At 36.4% G+C, this 22,055-nt stretch overlaps 1 protein-coding gene across 2 annotated transcripts in view; it reads right to left on the bottom strand.

Annotated features, from left to right (window-relative positions):
* Positions 1-22,055, bottom strand: part of STK33 (serine/threonine kinase 33) — a 78,111-nt gene that overhangs the window by 16,680 nt on the left and 39,376 nt on the right. Inside the window, exon 11 of one of the 2 annotated variants that reach the window (XM_068556239.1) lies at positions 1,126-1,320. The exons of the other annotated variant lie outside the window; for it this stretch is intronic. Within the exon in view, the coding sequence (XP_068412340.1) occupies positions 1,126-1,320 (195 nt within the window). The remainder of the gene's footprint in view (positions 1-1,125; positions 1,321-22,055) is intronic. 2 annotated transcript variants of the gene reach the window in all.

Below are 22,055 nucleotides of genomic sequence, written 5' to 3' on the forward strand. Positions count from 1 at the left end.
TTCAAAATATCTGAATAATTAAATGTCAAGCTTATTATCTAGACATTTGCTATCAAGTAGACAAAGAAGTTCCCAATGAGTAAATAAAAATCAGCCAGATCACTCTACTGGGTCCCTTTCCGCAAATTTCTGACAGGATTCTTAGCATGGCAGGGTGTGGGCCAGCCACGCTGCACCTTCTTGGCTGTGGGTCAGGATTTACCCTCTCTGTTCCTTTCTCCACTTGCCCGTCTCTAGGCCTTGGAGAACTGAAAGGCAGCACCTCCTCACAAGAAGTCTGGGCTCTCCGGAGGTAAATACAGCCCCCACTGGCAGCATGTTCAATCATTAAAGAAGAGCTAAAATATGCTGATTAGATCTCAAGACAAGAAAGAGAACAAACATACAGAAAATTTTTCCTCAAACACAGAAACGAAAGAAAAAAAGGGTTTGGGTAAATTGTCACGATATCAGTTTAGCAGAGCACAATCTAGAATTAATCAAAATGTTACTAAATTTTATTCACCAAAAATAATAAAACTATATTCAGATCTAATAAGGTAAAATAATAAAACTATACAAACAGTTTTAGCTACCATAAAATTGGAAACGACTAACTGGATAATTTAGTAAGTCTTTTTCTAGGTAATACATAAACCCATTCCAAATTGTGTAGCCTGGTAAAATACAAAAATTATTCATCGTGACTCATTAGCCAAAACTGGCACACCACCTGTCTTTGTAAATAAAGTTTCATTGGAACATGGCCATGCTCATTCATTTGTTGTCTATGCCTATTTTCATGCTATAACATCAGAGTTGAGAAGCTGTGACAGAGACTATTATGGCCCACAAAGCCTAAAATATGTACTATCTGTTCCTTTACAGGAAAAGTTTGCAGACACCTGCCCTATATAATCATGGATCCTAAAATAAGCATGTAGGCCACATTGCTAAATCATGATAGTTTCAAGGGAGGAAAGAACTTTACTGTCTTTATCATGCAGGTCTCCTTTGTTACAAACCATTAAAAACCAACAACAAAAAAGAGTTGCAAAAAAATGTTCCAAGTGTTGTGAAGGTATTTTACAGTTTGGAGAAATGGAACAATTGGTTCTTCCTACTTGTTTTGTTGGTTCTTCCTACCTGTTTTCCTTCCTCTTCATCTGAAGAGTTACTGACATGGATACTTCTGCTGGGTTGGTAACCTTTCAACTTTTCTTGACCGGACCAGTTGTTCTTTTGGTCTGTTGTACTTTCCTCATCACTTCCTGGGTTATTTTTCCATTCTTTCATCATTTCTAACACATTGGTTGGTCTCGCCGAAGAAAGTATATTGCCCTAATATTAACAATGAATTTTTGGTGTTATAAACAGCTTAGAAAACTGAAGGCTCTTACATATTTTAGTAATATAGTCTCACAAATTCAGTAAGTCACATGGAAAAATTATAATGCTGAATAAATAGCAAAACTTTGGATGCCCTTTTGAGCATACTCCTTGTACTGGCATGTCTCAGACCTCTTCACTAATACTTTTACAATGTGCCAAAATTTAGGGATGGGAGAATATTCTGGTTTAAAAGAATAATGCAGCATGCTTGTGTGAAAGAACCACTAGATAGGGCAAGTTCCTGGAATCCAAAGACCCCCTTACAGTGCTGTTCCTAGAAAATTAATAGGGAAGCTGAAAGAATGAAAGAAGTTGCCCAAAGTCTACTGGGTCCAACACTAAGGGTAAGCCTATATAACATCAAAATGGCTAGGTAAAAAACCTAAATTCAGTTGATTAGTCCGGTGTCGTGTCCAAGAATATAGATGTTTGACTTGAAAGCTCTTCATTGACTGGAAGATTTCGATACAATGTGGTCATTTGATTGTAATGGATTCCGTGCACTGTTTTAACCCCAGATGTGGCTATACCATACTAAAATTGACCATTTTATATTAACTATATTTGTCTCAAATCTAATATTCCATTTAATGCCAAGAAATGCATGAATGCATTCTTAAATGCCTCCTGCTAGACTAGGTATGCCTTAAATAGTTTTGCTCCTAACTCAGACTAGTAGAGAAAGTTTGGACAAGAAGTTTGGGTCACATTTAGATTAAAACAGGACGTTTAGGTGTGGGAACAACTATGGAGTGATCTAAGTTAATTTGATATGTGGGTGGATTGAAGCATTAAGCAACAGTGATACAGAATAGTATGAGGCCAGGCATCTTAAGGGCAGCCATCTGAGTACACTGTTGAGGATTTGTAGAGTTTAATATATTCGTGGTTAAAGACACAGACAAATATTAAGCATGGAATAGTAATAATTAAGTGAGGATCATTATGCTTATTCATTCCCTGTGGTTCTTCTACATCGTCCTGTTTTAAGAAGGTCTATATTCTTACTACTTTCATAGCATCCTACTTTTGGTCGCACTTCTGCAGCCTCTACCCATTTACTCCCAGAAAGCCCTTACTATGCCTTCTGCCAACCCGTAGCCTACATTTCCGTCAAGGCTCAAGTTGACAGTCATCTCCGTCAAGTAGCCCAGAACTTCTAAAGATGTTGTCAACTTAAATGAAGCACAGATGAAGTCTCAGAGAGCAAAAAGAAGTTGAAATTGTTTAGAATGGCAGATAGTCTCAGAGCTCTCATCTGAATGAGTTCTGATCTTCAGGGCTCTGTCAGCAGCCCTGCTTGACCCGTGATTCATCTAGCCTCTACTATAACTTCCTGGCTTCATCATGACCTTGAACACTAACCCACAGTGTCCAGGCTCCTGGAATACTAGTACACACAACTTTGCCTCAACTTAATTCTTTCATTAGAAAACAGAGACAATCTGACATCTATGTCTGTAATCCCAGTCCTCAATTGCTCTTCCCTGATAAACTCTCTACAAGTTAACTCTTTGGATCTAGAGTCATTTCTTCTAGGCACATAGTAGAATTTTGCTTCTCCACCAGTTTTGGAACATGATGATATGACTTATTTTGACCAGTAAAATGTGATTTGAAATAGTGTGTATCACTTCTGGGTAGAAACTTGAAGAGAGAGCATGTAATTTACATGTTCTCAATTTCTGCCTTAGTAACTATAGAAGCACAGAGATGGAGCCTCCCTCAGCCTGGGTCCCTGAGTGAAGAAAAAGTAAAACAGAGCTTGCTCCCCTCCTCCCAGCCAATGTGCAATGGAAGGCATAAAGAACACTTGTGGGCTTCCCTGGTGGCGCAGTGGTTGAGAATCTGCCTGCTAATGCAGGGGACACGAGTTCGAGCCCTGGTCTGGGAAGATCCCACATGCCACGGAGCAGCTGGGCCCGTGAGCCACAACTGCTGAGCCTGCGCGTCTGGAGCCTGTGCCCCGCAACGGGAGGGGCCGCGATAGTGAAAGGCCCGCGCACCGCGATGAAGAGCGGTCCCCGCACCGCGATGAAGAGTGGCCCCCGCTTGCCGCAACTAGAGAAAGCCCTCGCACGAACCGAAGACCCAACACAGCCAAAAAAATAAATAAAAATAAATAAAGTAGCTATAAAAAAAAAAAACAATCGAATTCATGCTCTGCAATTCAGTTTAAAAAAAAAAAAAAAAAAAAAAGAACACTTGTTACCACAGCATCATCTAGCCTGTCCTGATATAGACAGATTAAATATTTACACTCTGTAAGTCACCTCCAAAAAACCTTATAAAGAGTGAGCCCACTATATAATCAGCATACCCAACAAAATTGTAATTACTACACAGATCATATGCAATCAGTGCCATGTGATAGCCAATTTATTTAGGCAGTCTTTGCTTTGCACAGTCCTGATATGCATGAATTTTAGTCATCATGACTTAAATAATATCAGTCCCTCAGCAACACAGTTCAAATTTCAGTCACCATGGTACATTAACTATAATTGCATAAAGTTCAAACTTCACTGCTAGCTCTTCAATCCACAATCACCAGGTAAATTACAGATTTGCACCATGATCAGTGACCAATCACGTCACTTCTTTCACAGTCTGTTGGTGATTGGACACTGTGCATCTGCTATTCAGTTCACACACAGACAGCAGTGTGTGCAGTTGTGTTGCCTCCTTGTCTCGCAGGGAATTTGCCAACAAAAATGAAACTGCAACAAAGAAATTAAAAGTGATAATACTGGGAGTAAAATCTGAATCAAATGTAAATGGAGTAATAGAAGAAACAGCTGACTATGGGAATGCTGCCACTGCCACTGTGAGAATCTAGATGTGCAACCAAAGGAACTTAGTGAAGGCAAACTTATCAATATAAATGAGGAAGGATGAAGATGCTTCAGAGAAAATGACACTCACAAAAAACTTGACATTTAAAGAATTTTCAGAGATATTCAAGACATTGAAAAGACAAAGGATACAATGTTGGTAATTGATCCAAACTTGTAAAACAGTATGACAATTCACCAAGGCATAAAAAAGATGCTCCCCTCTGTATGTATGCTAAGAGGAAGGCAAGCACTGTTTAAACTAATCTTGATAAGTTTTTAACCCCAAAATAAGACACTTTAACTCTCAATATTTCTAATGTTTTAAATTACAGTGCAAAAAAATTAGCTTTACTTTTGTTTCATTCTTTCTATATATTTAGAACCAACAGTTAGGGAGTTTTTAATGTTTAACAAAAAATTTTAAAGGGCATGGAAAAAGCACAATTTTTCCCATTGATTATTAAAATCATTTTGCACAGCTTCAATCTGCACTATTTTTACGGTTCTGCACTACTGTGCAAAGCAAGGATTACCTGTACTATCTTGAATCTGCATTTCTAGCCAGCTTTCAAGTGCTTGGTTCACATATATCAATATATACACCCAAAAGCATGGTGACTGACATGCTACAAATGACTCTATTTCTTATTGCAAAGAGACTGGGGAGAAGAGCAAAAGATCTAGAATAGGGTCATTATCCCATCAAAAACACTCTACCATTTATAAATTTTTAACTATATGCTTCCTATATTCCCTTGTGATATCAAACAGGGCACAAATGTTGGTATAGATTCCAGACTTTCCCTCTTGTCTAAAGTCCAGCCAGTAACTTACTAGACTAGCCCCTTCTTGCCTGCTAACAGTTGGAGGAGGAATTGCATCAGATACTTGGACTGACCAATGAATAAGTGGCCCAGAGCTGTGTGTCATGAGCCTTCTAGGCTCAAGAGAAATTACACATGAACCAACCAAACAAAAATGGGTGGAATTGTTAGGGCAGACACTGGAGATTGTGGAGACACCTCACCATCAGAACAGTAACCTCTGAACTCCCTTTACCGGCTGTATTAAGAGGGGTCACACCCTGAACTCATCAACCATGAAGCAGCAAATGGCAAGAAGGCAGCAGTAATAGGCTGATAATCTGAGGCTACCATAAGTAGAAAACCAACCTTTTTGTTAATAAATTTCCACTTGTTTAACTAACAGTTTGAGACTACTTTATTTTGAAAAACTGGAAAAATGAACACTCACAGAGGAGAAGCATTGGTCAAATACTAAGATTTGGATTTAATCTTAGTAGACAGGTCCTGCAAATAGGAACCCAAACATACATCCTCATCTAACAAAATTTGCCTTTTCAAGGACAGTGCCTATCAGTATTCTGTAAACAATAAGTCTTTAACAAGTATTTTTTAATGAACAAATGAATGATATGTATGAGTTGGGATAAGAGAGTATGAAACATAAAATCAGCAAAACAAAAAGGAAACATTCTGGGTCTTTAACTTACGGTCATCATTTTCTACTTTTCGTAAATAGCTAGAACTCTTTATTTTGTAATGTTCCAAGGAATAAATTGTTTTAATTAGAAAAATTTTTTATATCTTTATAAAAAAGCTATAAAAGGATGCTCAACTTCACAAAATTAATAAAATCCAAATCAAAAACAATGAGTTGGCAATTTTCACCTAATAGATGGACATAAATTTAAGTTTGATAAAACTCTGTGTTGGTGAGGGTATGGGGAAACAGGCTCTCTCATTTACTTGCTTTTTATGGGAGGATAAATTGGCAATAAACTATCAAAATATGTAAGGCACATTCTCACAAACCAGTAATTCAACTTTTAAGAATTTATTTTATAGATATGCTGACACAGTATGCAAACATGTACTTACAAGAACATTTGTTGCACCATTGTTTGTAACAGAAAAGACCTGAAACAATTTAAATATTCCATATTCATAGGGGCAAAATAACAGTGTATCCATAGTTTTGGATACAATACTGCTTTTTAAAAAAATAAGCATATCTTCCCAAAATACATTAGATGAAAAAGAATAGTCTCCGTAATATAAACCCATTTGTGAAAAGTGAATAATAAAAATGTTCAGAATGATTTGAAAGAATACGTAAGAGACTTAACAATGGTTATCTTTAGTAAGAGGGAATGAGGGAATGGAGGGAGAAAGTTATTTTTCCTGCCTTGTTTTCCATTTAAATCATTTACTAAGGGTAATGGCAACTATTATATGACTAAAAATTAATATAAACTATGTAGGAAAAGAAATAATGTAAGTTGCAGATACTCAAAAAGGACTGATAGCACCCAGTAAGATCACCAAACATGCTCTCATGGGTCTCAGTGAGGCCAAGGCAGCAGCATAGAAAGGTAGTAAGGGCTGCTGAAGTAAGCAACTCTGCACCACTTTAAAATTTTTCCTAACAAAGTCATCTCAGTGATTTTGTTTTCACAAGTATAGCAAATAATGAGAGTAGAGAAAGTTGGTGTTGATATTCCTATTCTTTAAGAGGAAACAAACTGAGAAATTTAGTAATTTACCCTTATTCCAGAAGTGCATTTCCAATTGTCTGCTAAGAATTTCTAGGTAGAGGTGTTGCTGAGCCTTCAATACTGTAATGTATATTTGAAAACTGCTCAGAGAGTTTTTCCCACCACAAGAAAAAACATTTAAACTATGTGAGGTGATGGATATAGTAACTAAATTTATTGTGGTAATCATTTCATAATATATACATATATTAAATCACTATGTTGCACATCTTAAATTTATACAATGTTATATGTCAAATTATGTCTCAATAAAGCTGGAAAAATATATTCCAAACCAACATTCTTCAAACGGTTATGTGTACACTTCGCTGTACACGAACACTTCCTAAGGGCTGTATGGGCAGGGATGGTTTGCAGGGAGTCAGTTTCAAGACCCTCAATTTCCAATGACCTATTCTTTTTCAAAAGCCACCTGCTTGAGCAAGGATTTGTAGTAATTCTTTCCATGTTCTTTTCTTAAGTCAGCTTCTTACAATGCTTGTTATTGTACATATATTTATTTTTGTGTGTGTGTGAGAGACAGAAGGCTCATATCTAGAATATACAACTTCTACAAATCAATAAATTTAAAAAAAAACTAATAGAAAAATGGCGGAAAGACTTGAACAGACATTTCATAAAAGAAGATATCCAAAAGGCCAATAAGGATAAGTAAAGTAAAAGTGACCAATTTCATTTGTCATTCAGGAAACGCAGATTAAAACCACAATGAGATACCATTATATATTACCAGAGTATCTAAATTAAAAATATTGATAATAACAAGCACTGGAGAGGATGGGGAGCAAAACTAGAACTCTTACACATTGCTGGTGAGTGGCACAAAGTGAACGGTGGAAAAGGGAACAAAGGAACTTTCTTGTGGGGGGTGGAAATGTTCTGTATTTTGTTCTGGGTGGTGGTTACACAAACGCATAAATTCATAAAAATTCATCAAGCTATACACTTAAAATCTGTGTATTTTACATTAAGTAAATTATATCTTAACAAAACTATGATTAATTTAAAATTAAATTTCATAGATTTGTACATATTATTACATGTAGCTTAATCATTTTCATGGCTGTATAATATTCCATTGTTAGACGATACCACAATTTATTCATTCTCTAGTGTGAGGGAATTTGGGTTGATTCTGGGTTTTTGCTCCTATATACACTTCCACAAACATTATTGTGTATATCTCCACGTGTATATGTGCAAGAGTTCCTCGGGTATATTCTTAGAAGTGAAATTTCTTGGTTATAAAGTATGTGAATGGTTAACTTTAAAAGATAATGTCAATCCCTTTTTCCAAAGTAGTTGTACCAATTAATACTCTCACCAGCAATGATTAAACTTAAAAGCTTTTGCACAGCAAAGGAACCATAAACAAAACGAAAAGACAACCCACAGAATGGGAGAAAACATTTGCAAATGAAGCGACCAACAAGGGATTAATCTCCAAAATATACAAACAGCTCATGGAGCTCAATATCAAAAAAACAAACAACCCAATCAAAAAATGGGCAGAAGATCTAAATAGACATTTCTCCAAAGAAGACATACAGACTGCCAAGAGTCACATGAAAAGATGCTCAACATCACTAATTATTAGAGAAATGCAAATCAAAACTATAATGAGATATCACCTCACACTGGTCAGAATGGCCATCATCAAAAAATCTACAAACAATAAATGCTTGAGAGGGTGTGGAGAAAACGGAACCCTCCTACACTGTTGGTGGGAATGTAAATTGGTACGGCCACTGTGGAAAACGGCATGGAGGTTCCTTAAAAAATTAAAAATAGAACTACCATATGATCCAGCAATCCCACTCCTGGGCACATATCTGGAGAAAACCATAATTCAAAAGGTACATACACCTCAATGTTCATTGCAGCACAATTTACAATAGCCAAGACCTGGAAGCAACCTAAATGTCCATCAACAGAGGAATGGATAAAGAAGATGTGGTACATATATAGAATGGAATATTACTCGGCCATAAAAAAAGAATGAAATAGTGCCATTTGCAGCAACATGGATGGACGTAGAGATTGTCATACTGAGTAAAGTCAGTCAGACAGAGAAAGACAAATATCATATGATAATGCTTATATGTGGAATCTTAAAAAATGGTACAAATGAACTTATTTACAAAACAGAAACAGAGTCACAGATGTAGAAAACAAACTCATGGTTACCAAGGGGGAAATGGGGGGGAGGGATAAATTGGGAGACTGTGATTGACAGTACACACTACTATATATAAAATAGATAACTAATAAGGACCTACTATATAGCACAGGGAACTCTGCTCAACACTCTGTAATGACCTATATTGGAATAGAATCTAAAAAAGAGTGGATATATTTATATGTAAAACTCATTCACTTTGCTGTACAGCAAAAACTAATGCAACATTGTAAATCAACTATACTCCAATAAAAATTAATTTTAAAAAAAGATACTCTTTACCCACATCTATTCCAACACCGGCTACTGTCAGACTTCTTAATTTTTGGTTTATCTCACTGAGGTCTTGGTTTGTATTTCCCCGATCACTAATGCAACTGAACATCTTGTCACGTGTTCATCAGCCAAATGTGGGTCCTCTTCTGTAAAAATGCCTGGCACTAAAGCAACTATACTCCAATAAAAATTAATTTAAAAAAATGCCTGGCCCTGTCTCTTTGTACATTTTCTACTAGGTTGTTTGTCCGCTTTGTACTGATTTGTAAGAATTATTGAGATTTCATGATATTAACCCTTTTTTGGTTTTTTGGGTTACAAAAACCTTCTCCTAGTTTATAACCTATCCCTAAAGTGTTGTTTTATGAACAGAAGTTCTAAAAATTAATATTAAGTCAAGTTTATCCACCATTTCTTTTATGTTAGTGCCTTTGGTATCTTGCTTATAAAATCCTTTTCTACACACTCCAAGGTCCAAAAGATTTTCACCTATATTTTCTACTAAAAGTTAAATATAAATTTTATTATTTAAGTCCTTGATTTGCAGTTGACTCTTGTCTGCAGTGTGAGATAGGAACCCAATTTCTCTCTCTCTCTTTTTTTTTCATATGGACAACCATTTATTCCAGCTCCAGTTATTGAATAGTCTCTCCTTTTTCCACTGATCTGCCATACTACCACTGTCATAAAAGTTCCAGATATGCATGGATATGTTTCTGCACCTTCTATTTTATTCTACTGGTCAATTTGCTTATTACTGCAAATGATCACACTATGCTAACTAATACAGCTTCATATGTCTTAATATCTGGTAGAGCAAAACATTCAGAAATGTCTTGGCTATTTTCGACCCTTTAAGCTTCGATACAAATTTTAGGGTCAGGAAAGCTTGTGGAATTTTGATTGGATTTGCATCGTGTATGTACATCAACATGAGGAAATCAGTTTTTATGATATTAAGTCTCCTGACCTATGATTATGGTATATCTTTACACTTAAGTTTTCTTCAATGTTTTCCAATAAAATTTCATAATTTTCCCCAAATCTTATGTTGAATTTATTTCTAGGAATTATATATTCTTGAATATTATTTTACGTCTTCATTTTTTTACATTTTATATTGTTGCTTGCTAGTGAAAAGAAATACAATGTCAATCTTTTTTTTCCAGGTTTACTGAGATACAATTGATATATAACATTGTGTAAGTTTAAAGTGGACAATGTGTTGATTTGATACACTTACATATCGATGAGTATCAACCTTAAATCCAGCTACCTTACTCAGCTCTTTTATTATTTCAAATAGTTTGTCTAATAATTTGTATATTACTGCAAATAATAAAAGTTTTATTTCTGTTTTCCAGTTCTCATGACTTTAATTTATTTTCCTTGTCTTAAGTTGACTAAGATCAACAATGTTGGGAAAAACTATTGAAAGCTGATTTCCTTGACTAGCTCTTTATTTTAAAGAAATGCTTCTCACGTTTCCCATTTAAAACGGTATTTGCTGTAAACTTTTATCAGGTTAAGGAAGTTTTCTTCTATTCCTAATTAAATTATGAATGTATACTGAGTCTTATTACAAGTGTTTCCTTTAAATTATCATATGCTTTTTCTCCTTTAATATATTAATGTGTGAATTTATATTTACAGATTTTTTTTCCAAAATTAAACTATCATTGTATTTTTAGGGAAAATCCAACTAGATCATGATCTTTTTTATAAACACAGTTGGATCCAACTTGCTAATATGCTGGTTAAGGTTTTACATCTATATTAATAAGTAATATGGATCATTTTCCTTTTTCATAGGTTTGGTTTACAATGGTCTAGTTTTGTTATACTAGAGTATACAGAATTAATACTAGACTCAGAATAAATTAGGAAAATTCTCTCTTTGGGGGCACAGGAGGAGAGTTATAAATTTGACATAAAAGTTTGGTAGAACTAATCTGTAAAATCATCTAGGCTTGGTGTTTTCCTGGTGGAAGATTTTAAACTACTGCTTCAATTTCCTTAGTGATTATATAGGACAATTCAAGTTTTCTATTTATTCTTTTTTTTTTTTTTAGTTTTTTTTTGAGGTGGACCATTTTTTAAAGTCTTTATTGAATTTGTTACAATATTGCTTCTCTTTCATGTTTTGGTTTTTTGGCCATGAGGCATGTGGGATCTTAGCTCCCCAACCAGGGATTGAACCTGCACCCCCTGCATTGCAAGGCAAAGTCTTAACCACTGGACCACCAGGGAAGTCCCTTCTATTTATTCTTGAGACAATTTTATGAAGCTGTATTTTTTGAGGAAAATTTTTTTTTTGGGGAAAATATTTTTTATGAAAAGAAATTTTGTCCATTTTTCCTAAGTTTTCAGATTTATTAGTATACAGTTGGTGGTGGTATTCCCTTACTTTTTTAATATTTATCCTTTTAATTTCTGCTTTATCTGTGCCTGTATTCCCTTTTTCCTATTAATAGTATTTTTGTCTTCTCTATTTCTTTCTTATTTTTGTCAAAAATTTATCTATTTGTTGGTCTTTTCAAAGAATCAAGTGTTGGTCTCACTGATCTTCTCTTTTCTACCTTTCCTTTCCACTTAATTTATTTTCACTCTTAGTTTTATTTTTCCTACTACTTTATTTGGGTATATTCTGTTGGGATTTTTTCCTGAGATTTTAAGTTGGATATGTAGTTCCTTTTTAACCTTTCTTCTTTCTAATGTGAATATTCCAGGTGATAAATTTCTGCTGAAACACATTCTACTGCATCTCACAGGTTTTGATATGTTGTATTTTTATTACCATTCAGTTCTACAAATTAAAAATTTGTTCTCATTAGTATTTATTCTTTAACCCATGACTTATCTAGAAGCATGTGATTTAATTTCCAAATATATATAGATATTTAATCTTATTGGCATTGACTTTTAACTTAATTGTGTATTGTTAGAGAACATAATCTGTGTGAAATTTATTGAGACTTGCTTTCTTCCTGGCCAGATCAATTTTGGTAAATGTTCCTTCCACATGTGGTTAAGAAAAATGTATATTCTCTAATTGTTGGATGCAGAATTGTATACATGTCCACTAAAATAAGCTTGTTAATTGTGTTGTTAAAATACCCTTGTTTCTGTTTTCATTTGCTTCACATATCAATAATTGAGAGAAGTGCATTAAAATCTCCCACTATGATGGTGAATTTTCCAATTTCTCCTTGTAATTTTGTCATTTTTGATGTATATTTTTGAGGTTATCTTAGTAGTTGCATACATGTTTAAACTTATATATTTTGTTTGGACTGAACTTTTATCATTATAAAGTGACCTTCATTATCTCTAACGATGATTTGTTTGTGGCAAGGTATATTTAATTGATATTAATTTAGTTACTCAGGCTTTTTTTGGTTAGTGTTTGCCTGGTATGTTCTTTTCCATTCTTTTTCTTTCAATATTTGTGTCCTTATGCTTCAAATGTGCTTCTTGTAAATAGCACTTAGCTAGATTTTTAAAAATTCAACCTGACCTTATGTCTTTTAACAGGTATTTCTTTTTTTAAAATATTATTTTTTTCATGTTTATTTTTATTTATTTATTATTTTTGGCTGTGTTGGATCTTAGTTGCGGCACGTGGGATCTTTTGTTGTGGAGCGTGGGCTTCTCTCTAGTTGTGGCGCACAGGTTTTCTCTCTCTAGTTGTGGCACGCAGGCTCCAGAGCGCGTGGGCTCAGTAGTTGTGGCACGTGGGTTTAGATGCCCTGCAGCATGTGGGATTTTAGTTCCCCAACCAGGGATCAAACCCACATCCCCTGCATTTGAAGGTGGATTCTTTACCACTGCACCACCAGGAAAATCCCTTAACAGGTATTTCTAACCCATTAACTTATTTGAAACTGTTTCTATCATTTAAGTTTATTACTACAACTGTCTCACTCTTTGTATCTTTTTTAATCCTTTACTATTTGAAAATCCATTGTCTACATCTTCCATTTTAGCCCCCTCTCGTGTACCCATGTTCTCTCTCCGTTCTCAACGCTTGTCATGTGTATATTATCACACATTTTAAGTCTGGGTTATTATGAATATACTTTCTCCTCTTCTTCTTTGGTCTTTTTCTTTTTTTTTGGACACCAACACACTTTACTAAAGTATTTGAAGACTCTTGGTACACATAGCTCTTGCAGTATCTACTGGATTTCTTTGACCTCCTATTTAATTACTTCTATCCAGTGTTTTAAATCTAGGACTTGTGTGGCAAACCTGAGGCCTTGTATATTTGAAAATATTTTTATCATTCCCTTTCACTTGAATGACAATTTGGATGGATATAAAATTCTAAGTTTAAAGTTGTTTTCCCTTTAACACATTTAGAATTATTACTCCATTTACACTTGCATCCAATGTTGCTGCTGAAAAGTAAGATGTCAATGTGACTCTTGTTCTTTTTTATATGATATTGCTCTTTCTCTCTGGGAACATTTAGAATTTCCTCTTTGTTTTTGATGTTCTTAAATCTCATTATGTCTATTTTGTCAGTTTTTCCTTCTCTCTCCTATTTGGTAGTCTATCATCTATTTAGAGCTGAAGTCTTTCTTCTTTCTTTAACTCTGACAAATTATCTCTATTATTTTTTAAAAGATTTCCTTCTCCCTCTTTTTACTTTTTTTCCTGAGACTCCTATTATATGGATTTTGTAACTTTTACTTTCAATTCCTTATAGCTTAACTTTTCTTTATTTTTTCAATTTGTTTATCTTCACCTGTTCCCTTCTATAAAGTTCTATTAAAGTTCCATAATCTGATCATCTAGTTTTTTTAATTCATTCTTTAGCTTCACCCATTTCACTACTTATCCTATATAACTGCATCTCTGTTTTAACTATTATACCTAAATGGTTCTACCTGGTTTTGCTTTATCGTTTCATTTCTTGCTTCATATTATTAACATCTTCCCTTATCTCTTGTAGCATGTTTACTTTGTTGACTTCTAAATTCTTGAACTGCCTATTCTAAACTCTCCTAATGGTGTGTGAAATGTGGCCTGTTAGCTCATACTCCGCAGGGAGTACTGGCTCCTCAGGAGGACAGACCAGAACCAGGCCTTCAGCCCCAGGAGCTCAAAATCCCTAGGCACCAAAGATCTGCCCCCACCAAGCAACTCCTCAGTTCAGGGTTTCAACCTTATCAAACTTCTCCTCCAAGAAGAAACAACCCAAGGAGGAGGCACTTCTAAAAGTATAACCCACCTGTCCTAGGGTGTGGAGGCCAACAGGTAAGTCAATGCCTAAATCCAATTCCCACCCATTTTCCTTAGCTTCTCACTCATGCAGGGCCTCAGTGCTGCTCTGATTTTATTACTTCCTACTCCTGTGAGAGGACAGGCATCAGTGTCCCGAGGCAAAGGGGAACTTGGGTTGTTTTTGTCTTCCTATTTTTACTTCCTTCCCTGGCTGTAACCTTACCCACCATACATGCCAGCTCAGAATATCCCCTTATCTTCCCAGGGGTTTCGCACACTATTCTCTGAATCCTGGTATCATGAGGTTTCTCTCTAAAGTTACTCTAGGTTTAATCTTCAGAGAACATGCAGAAGTCTGTGCTAATTCAGTATCTTGTCAGGAACCAGAGCCTCCTCCAGCTGGCCTTTCACTAGGTGGTTTTTGACATATAACTCAAACAGATTTAAAGAAATGAGTGACACTGCTACATCAAAACTCTTTCTACTTGTTTGTAAGGTTCTCAGTGCTTACATCTATGAAAACTGACAACAATAATACAATTGATGCTGAACACTGTCTCTCTCTAACATTAAGTAACATTCAATCATGGATGGATAGCTATTTGAGGGGAAAATGTAGCCCTATCCATCCACTAAAGAGATATTTTTCCAATATAATTTGACTTATGTTTGATAATTATTAACAATTATAATTACATTCCCTTGATCAATTATAAAAGAATAATTAAAGTCACTCAAATAATTTTAAAAAATTTAGAGCCCTAGGGTCACGAGAAATAAAAACAAAAGTATAAATACATATTTGAGCTTTTTTTTGCAAAATGAGACAAATGATAGGGTGATTAGTAAGAAGTCTTTCATGCAAAAATATATATTACATTGGGATAAATGCGGTAGAAGAAATGCAATACAAAAACAAATTCAAAGAAATGAACAAATAATCTAAAGTTTCTTTTTTAAAAAAATTTTTTAAATTTTATTTATTTCTTTATACAGCAGGTTCTTATTAGTTATTCATTTTATACATATGAGTGTATATGTGTCAATCCCAATCTCCCAATTCATCACACCACCTCCCTCCCTGCCACTTTCCCCCCTTGGTGTCCATACGTTTGTCCTCTATGTCTGTGTCTCTATTTCTGCCCTGCAAACTGGTTCATCTATACCATTTTCCTAGGTTCCACATATATGCGTTAATATACGATATTTGTTTTTCTCTTTCTGACTTACTTCACTCTGTATGACGGTCTCTAGATCCATCCACATCACTACAAATGACCCAATTTCGTTCCTTTTTATGGCTCAGTAATATTCCATTGCATATATGTGCCACATCTTCTTTATCCATTCATCTGTCGATGGACATTTAGGTTGCTTCCATGACCTGGCTATTGTAAACAGTGCTGCAATGAACATTGGGGTGCATGTGTCTTTTTGAACTATGGTTTTCTCTGGGTATATATGCCCAGTAGTGGGATGGCTGGGTCATATGGTAATTCTATTTTTACTTTTTTAAGGAACCTCCATACTGTTCTCCATAGTGGCTGTATCAATTTACATTCCCACCAATAGTGCAAGAGGGTTCCCTTTTCTCCACACCCTCTTCAGCATTTGCTGTTCGTAGATTTACTGATGATGCCCATTCTAACTGGTGTGAGGTGATACCTCATTGTAGTTTTGATTTGCATTTCTCTAATAATTAGTGATGTTGAGCAGCTTTTCATGTGCTTCCTGGCCATCTGTAGGTCTTCTTTGGAAAAATGTCTATTTAGGTCTACTGCCCATTTTTTGATTGGGTTGTTTGTTTTTTTGATATTGAGCTGCATGAGCTGTTTATAAATTTTGGAGATTAATCCATTGTCAGTTGCTTCATTTGCAAATAGTTTCTCCCATTCTGAGGGTTGTTTTCTCGTCTTGTTTATGGTTTCCTTTACTGTGCAAAAGCTTTTAAGTTTCATTAGGTCTTATTTGTTTATTTTTGTTTTTATTTCCATTTCTCTAGGAGGTGGGTCAAAAAGGATCTTGCTGTGATTTATGTCATGGAGTGTTCTGCCTATGTTTTCCTCTAAGAGTTTGATAGTGTCTGGCCTTACATTTAGGTCTTCAATCCAATCTTGAGTTTTGTTTTTTTTTTTAAATTTATTTATGGCTGTGCTGGGTCTTCGTTTCTGTGAGAGGGCTTTCTCTAGTTGTGGCAAGCGGGGGCCACTCTTCATCGCGGTGCACGGGCCTCTCACTATCGTGGCCTCTCTTGTTGGGAGCACAGGCTCCAGACGTGCAGGCTCAGTAATTGTGGCTCACGGGCTTAGCTGCTCCGTGGCATGTGGGATCTTCCCAGACCAGGGCTTGAACCCGTGTCCCCTGCATTGGCAGGCAGATTCTCAACCACTGCGCCACCAGGGAAGCCCTTGAGTTTATTTTTGTGTATGGTGTTAGGGAGTGTTCTAATTTCATTCCTTTACATGTAGCTGTCCAGTTTTCCCAGCACCACTTATTAAAGAGGCTGTCTTTTCTCCATTGTATATTCCTGCCTCCTTTATCAAAGATAAGGTGATCATATGTGCGTGGGTTTATCTCTGGGCTTTCTATCCTGTTCCATTGATGTATATTTCTGTTTATGTGCCAGTACCATACTGTCTTGATTACTGTAGCTTTGTAGTATAGTCTGAAGTCCGGGAGCCTGATTCCTCCAGCTCCGTTTTGCTTTCTCAAGACTGCTTTGGCTCTTTGGGGTCTTTCGTGTCTCCATACAAATTTTAAGATTTTTTGTCCTAGTTCTGTAAAAAATGCCATTGGTAATTTGATAGGGATTGCATTGAATCTGTAGATTGCTTTGGGTAGTACAGTCATTTTCACAATATTGATTCTTCCAATCCAAGAACATGGTATATCTCTCCATCTGTTTGTATCGTCTTTAATTTCTTTCATCAGTGTCTTATAGTTTTCTGCATACAGGTCTTTTGTCTCCCTAGGTAGGTTTATTCCTAGGTATTTTATTCTTTTTGTTGCAATGGTAAATGGGAGTGTTTCCTTAATTTCTTTTTCAGATTTTTCATCATTAGTATATAGGAATGCAAGATATTTCTGTGCATTAATTTTGTATCCTGCAACTTTACCAAATTCACTGATTAGCTCTAGTAGTTTTCTGGTGACATCTTTAGGATCCTCTATGTATAGTATCATGTCAGCTGCAAACAGTGACAGTTTTACTTCTTCTTTTCCAATTTGTATTCCTTTTATTTCTTGTTCTTCTCTGATTGCTGTGGTTAGGACGTCCAAAACTATGTTGAATAATAGTGGCGAGAGTGGGCATCCTTGCCTTGTTCCTGATCTTAGAGGAAATGCTTTCAGTTTTTCACCATTGAGAATGATGTTTGCTGTGCGTTTGTCATATATGGCCTTTCTTATGTTGAGGTAGGTTCTCTCTACGCCCACCTTCTGGAGAGTTTTTATCATAAATGGGTGTTGAATTTTGTCAAAAGCTTTTTCTGCATCTGTTGAGATGATCAAGTATGGTTTTTATTCTTCAATTTGTTAATATGGTGTATCACATTGATTGATATGCGTATACTGAAGAATCCTTGCATCCCTGGGATAAATCCCACTTGATTATGGTGTATGATCCTTTTAATGTGTTGTTGGATTCTGTTTGCTACTATTTTGTTGAGGATTTTTGCATCTATATTATTGGCCTGTAATTTTCTTTTTTTGTAGTATCTTTGTCTGGTTTTGGTATCAGGGTGATGGTGGCCTCATAGAATGAGTTTGGGAGTGTTCCTTCCTCTGCAATTTTTTGGAAGAGTTTGAGAAGGATGGGTGTTAGCTCTTCCCTAAATGTGATAGAATTCACCTGTGAAGCCATCTGATCCTGGACTTTGCTTGTTGGAAGATTTTTAGTCACAGTTTCAATTTCATTACTTGTGATTGGTCTGTTCATATTTTCTATTTCTTCCCGGTTCAGTCTTGGAAGGTTATACCTTTCTAAGAATTTGTCCATTTCTTCCAGGTTGTCCATTTTATTGGCATAGAGTTGCTTGTAGTAGTCTCTTAGGATGCTTTGCATTTCTGTGGTGTCTGTAGTAACCTCTCCTTTTTCATTTCTAATTTTATTGATTTGAGTCCTCTCTTTTTCTTGATGAGTCTGGCTAATGGTTTATCAATTTTGTTTATCTTCTCAAAGAACCAGCTTTTAGTTTTATTGATCTTTGCTATTGTTTTCTTTGTTTCTATTTCATTTATTTCTGCTCTGATCTTTATGATTTCTTTCCTTCTGCTATCTTTGGGTTTTGTTCGTTCTTCTTTCTCTAGTCCCTTGAGGTGTAAGGTTAGATTGTTTATTTGAGATTTTTATTGTTTCTTGAGGTAGGCTTGTATTGCTATAAACTTCCCTCTTAGAACTGCTTTTGCTGCACACCATAGGTTTGGATCGTTGTGTTTTCGTTGTCATTTGTCTCTAGGTATTTTTTGATTTCCTCTTTGATTTCTTCAGTGATCTCTTGGTTATTTAGTAACGTATTGTTTAGCCTCCATGTGTTTGTCTTTTTTACGTTTTTTTCCCTGTAACTGATTTCTAATCTCATAGCGTTGTGGTCAGAAAAGATGCTTGATATGATTTCGATTTTCTTAAATTTACCGAGGCTTGATTTGTGACCCAAGATGTGATCTATCCTGGAGAATGTTCCATGCGCACTTGAGAAGAAAGTGTAATCTGCTGTTTTGGGATGCAATGTCCTATAAATATCAATTAAATCTATCTGGTCTATTGTGTCATTTAAAGCTAGTGTTTACTTATTAATTTTCTGTTTCGATGATCTGTCCATTGGTATAAGTGAGGTGTTAAAGTCCCCCACTATTACTGTGTTACTGTCGATTTCCTCTTTTATAGCTGTTAGCAGTTGCCTTATGTATTGAGGTGCTCCTATGTTGGGTGCATATATATTTATAATTGTTATATCTTCTTCTTGGATTGAGCCCTTGATCATTATGTAGTGTCCTTCCTTGTCTCCTGTAACATTCTTTATTTTAAAGTCTATTTTACCTGATATGAGTATTGCTACTCCAGCTTTCTTTTGATTTTCATTTTCCTGGAATATCTTTTTCCATCTCCTCACGTTCAGTCTGTATGTGTCCCTAGGTCTGAAGTGGGTCTCTTGTAGACAGCATATATATGGGTCTTGTTTTTGTATCCATTCAGCGAGCCTGTGGTTTTTGGTTGGAGCATTAAATTCATTCACGTTTAAGGTAATTATCCATATGTATGTTCCTGTTACCATTTTCTTAATTGTTATGGGTTTGTTTTTGTTGGCCCTTTTCTTCTCTTGTGTTTCCCACTGAGAGAAGTTCCTCTAGCATTTGTTGTAGAGCTGGTTTGGTGGTGCTGAATTCTCTTACCTTTTGCTTGTCTGTAAAGCTTTTAATTTCTCCATCGAATCTGAATGAGATCCTTGCCGGCTAGAGTAATCTTGGTTGTAGGTTCTTCCCTTTCATCACTTTAAATATATCGTGCCTCTTCCTTCTGGCTTGTAGAGTTTCTGCTGAGAAATCAGCTGTTAACCTTATGGGAGTTCCCTTGTATGTTATTTGTCGTTTTTCCCTTGTTGCTTTCAATAATTTTTCTTTGTCTTTAATTTTTGTCAAGTTGATTACTATGTGTCTCGGCATGTTTCTCCTTGGGTTTATCCTGCCTGGGACTCTCTGTGCTTCCTGGACTTGGGTGGCTATTTCCTTTCCCATGTTAGGGAAGTTTTCGACTATAATCTCTTCAAATATTTTCTCGGGTCCTTTCTCTCTCTCTTCTCCTTCTGCGACCCCTATAATGCGAATGTTGTTGCGTTTAATGTTGTCCCTGAGGTCTCTTAGGCTGTCTTCATTTCTTTTCATTCTTTTTTCTTTATTCTGTTCCACAGCAGTGAATTCCACCATTCTGTCTTCCAGGTCACTTACCTGTTCTTCTGCCTCAGTTATTCTGCTATTGATTCCTTCTAGTGTATTTTTCATTTCAGTTCTTGTATTGGTCATCTCTGTTTGTTCCTTAATTCTTCTAGGTCTTTGTTAAACATTTCTTGCATCTTCTCGATCTTTGCCTCCATTCTTTTTACGAGGTCCTGGATCATCTTCACTACCATGATTCTGAATTCTTTTTCTGAAAGGTTGCCTATCTCCACTTCATTTAGTTGTTTTTCTGGGGTTTTATGTTGTTCCTTCATCTGGTACATAGCCCTCTGCATTTTCATCTTGTGTATCTTTCTGTGAATGTGGTTTTTGTTCTACGGGCTGCAGGATTGTAGTTCTTCTTGCTTCTGCTGTCTGCCCTCTGGTGGATGAGGCTATCTAAGAGGCTTGAGCAAGCTTCCTGATGGGAGGGACTGGTGGTGGATAGAGCTGGCTGTTGCTCTGGTGGGCAGAGCTCAGTAAAACTTTAATCTGCTTTTCTGCCCATGAGTGGGGCTGAGTTCCCTCCCTGTTGGTTGTTTGGCCTGAGGTGACCCAGCACTGGAGGTTACAGGCTCTTTGGTGGGGCTAATGGCGGACTCTGGGAGGGCTCACGCCAAGGAGTACTTCCCAGAACTTCTGCTTCCAGTGTCCTTGTCTTCCCGGTGAGCCACAGCCACACCCCGCCTCTGCAGGAGACCCTCCAACACTAGCAGGTATATCTGGTCAGTCTCCTATGGGGTCACTGCTCCTTCCCCTGGGTCCCGATGTGCACACTACTTTGTGTGTGCCTTCCAAGAGTGGAGTCTCTGTTTCCCCCAGTCCTGTCGAAGCCCTGCAATCAAATCCCACTAGCCTTCAAAGTCTGATTCTCTATGAATTCCTCCTCCCGTTGCTGGACCCCCAGGTTGGGAAGCCTGACGTAGGGCTTAGAACCTTCACTGCAGCGGGTGGACTTCTGCGGTATAAGTGTTCTCCAGTTTGTGAATCACCCACCCATCAGTTATGGGATTTGATTTTATTGTGATTGCGCCTCTCTTACCGTCTCATTGTGGTTTCTCTTTTGTCTTTGGATGTGGGGTATCTTTTTTGGTGAGTTCCAGTGTCTTCCTGTTGATGATTGTTCAGCAGTTAGTTGTGATTTTGATGCTCTCACAAGAGGGAGTGAGCGCACATCCTTCTACTCCGCCATCTTGAACCAATCTCTCAACTGCATTTCTAAACACTTCAACTCCTGGCTGTGCCTCCCTGGGAGGATCCTGAGCCATCCCAGGTCCTGTCCACATGGATGTAGCCCCAGGTTGTCCTGAAGCCCAAATCCCAGTGAGTCCTATGGAGACTGAACTCCTGTTGCAAGGACGCTGGCCCTTCGAGTCCCAAAGCGGAGGACCTGGCAGTGCTAGAGGAGACAGAACTCTAAAGTTTCTGTTAAAGGAGAATTTGTTCATAAATTTTTAAAATTGGATGAGCTGGAGGTGTTATACATGTAAAAAAAGTTATATTTATTTTTAATTACCAACATTTACAATATATAGGAAATTATATCCCTTGTAATTATTTACATTTATGATGAAAACCTTCTAAGCTCAACCTAAAAATATCTGAAGAGATTCATTACTTTTCAGTCTTTCTGAAATTATTCAAGCACAAACGT

The sequence above is a fragment of the Eschrichtius robustus genome, chromosome 11 (assembly GCF_028021215.1).
Source record: "Eschrichtius robustus isolate mEscRob2 chromosome 11, mEscRob2.pri, whole genome shotgun sequence".
In the NCBI taxonomy this organism is placed as follows: Eukaryota; Metazoa; Chordata; class Mammalia; order Artiodactyla; family Eschrichtiidae; genus Eschrichtius; species Eschrichtius robustus.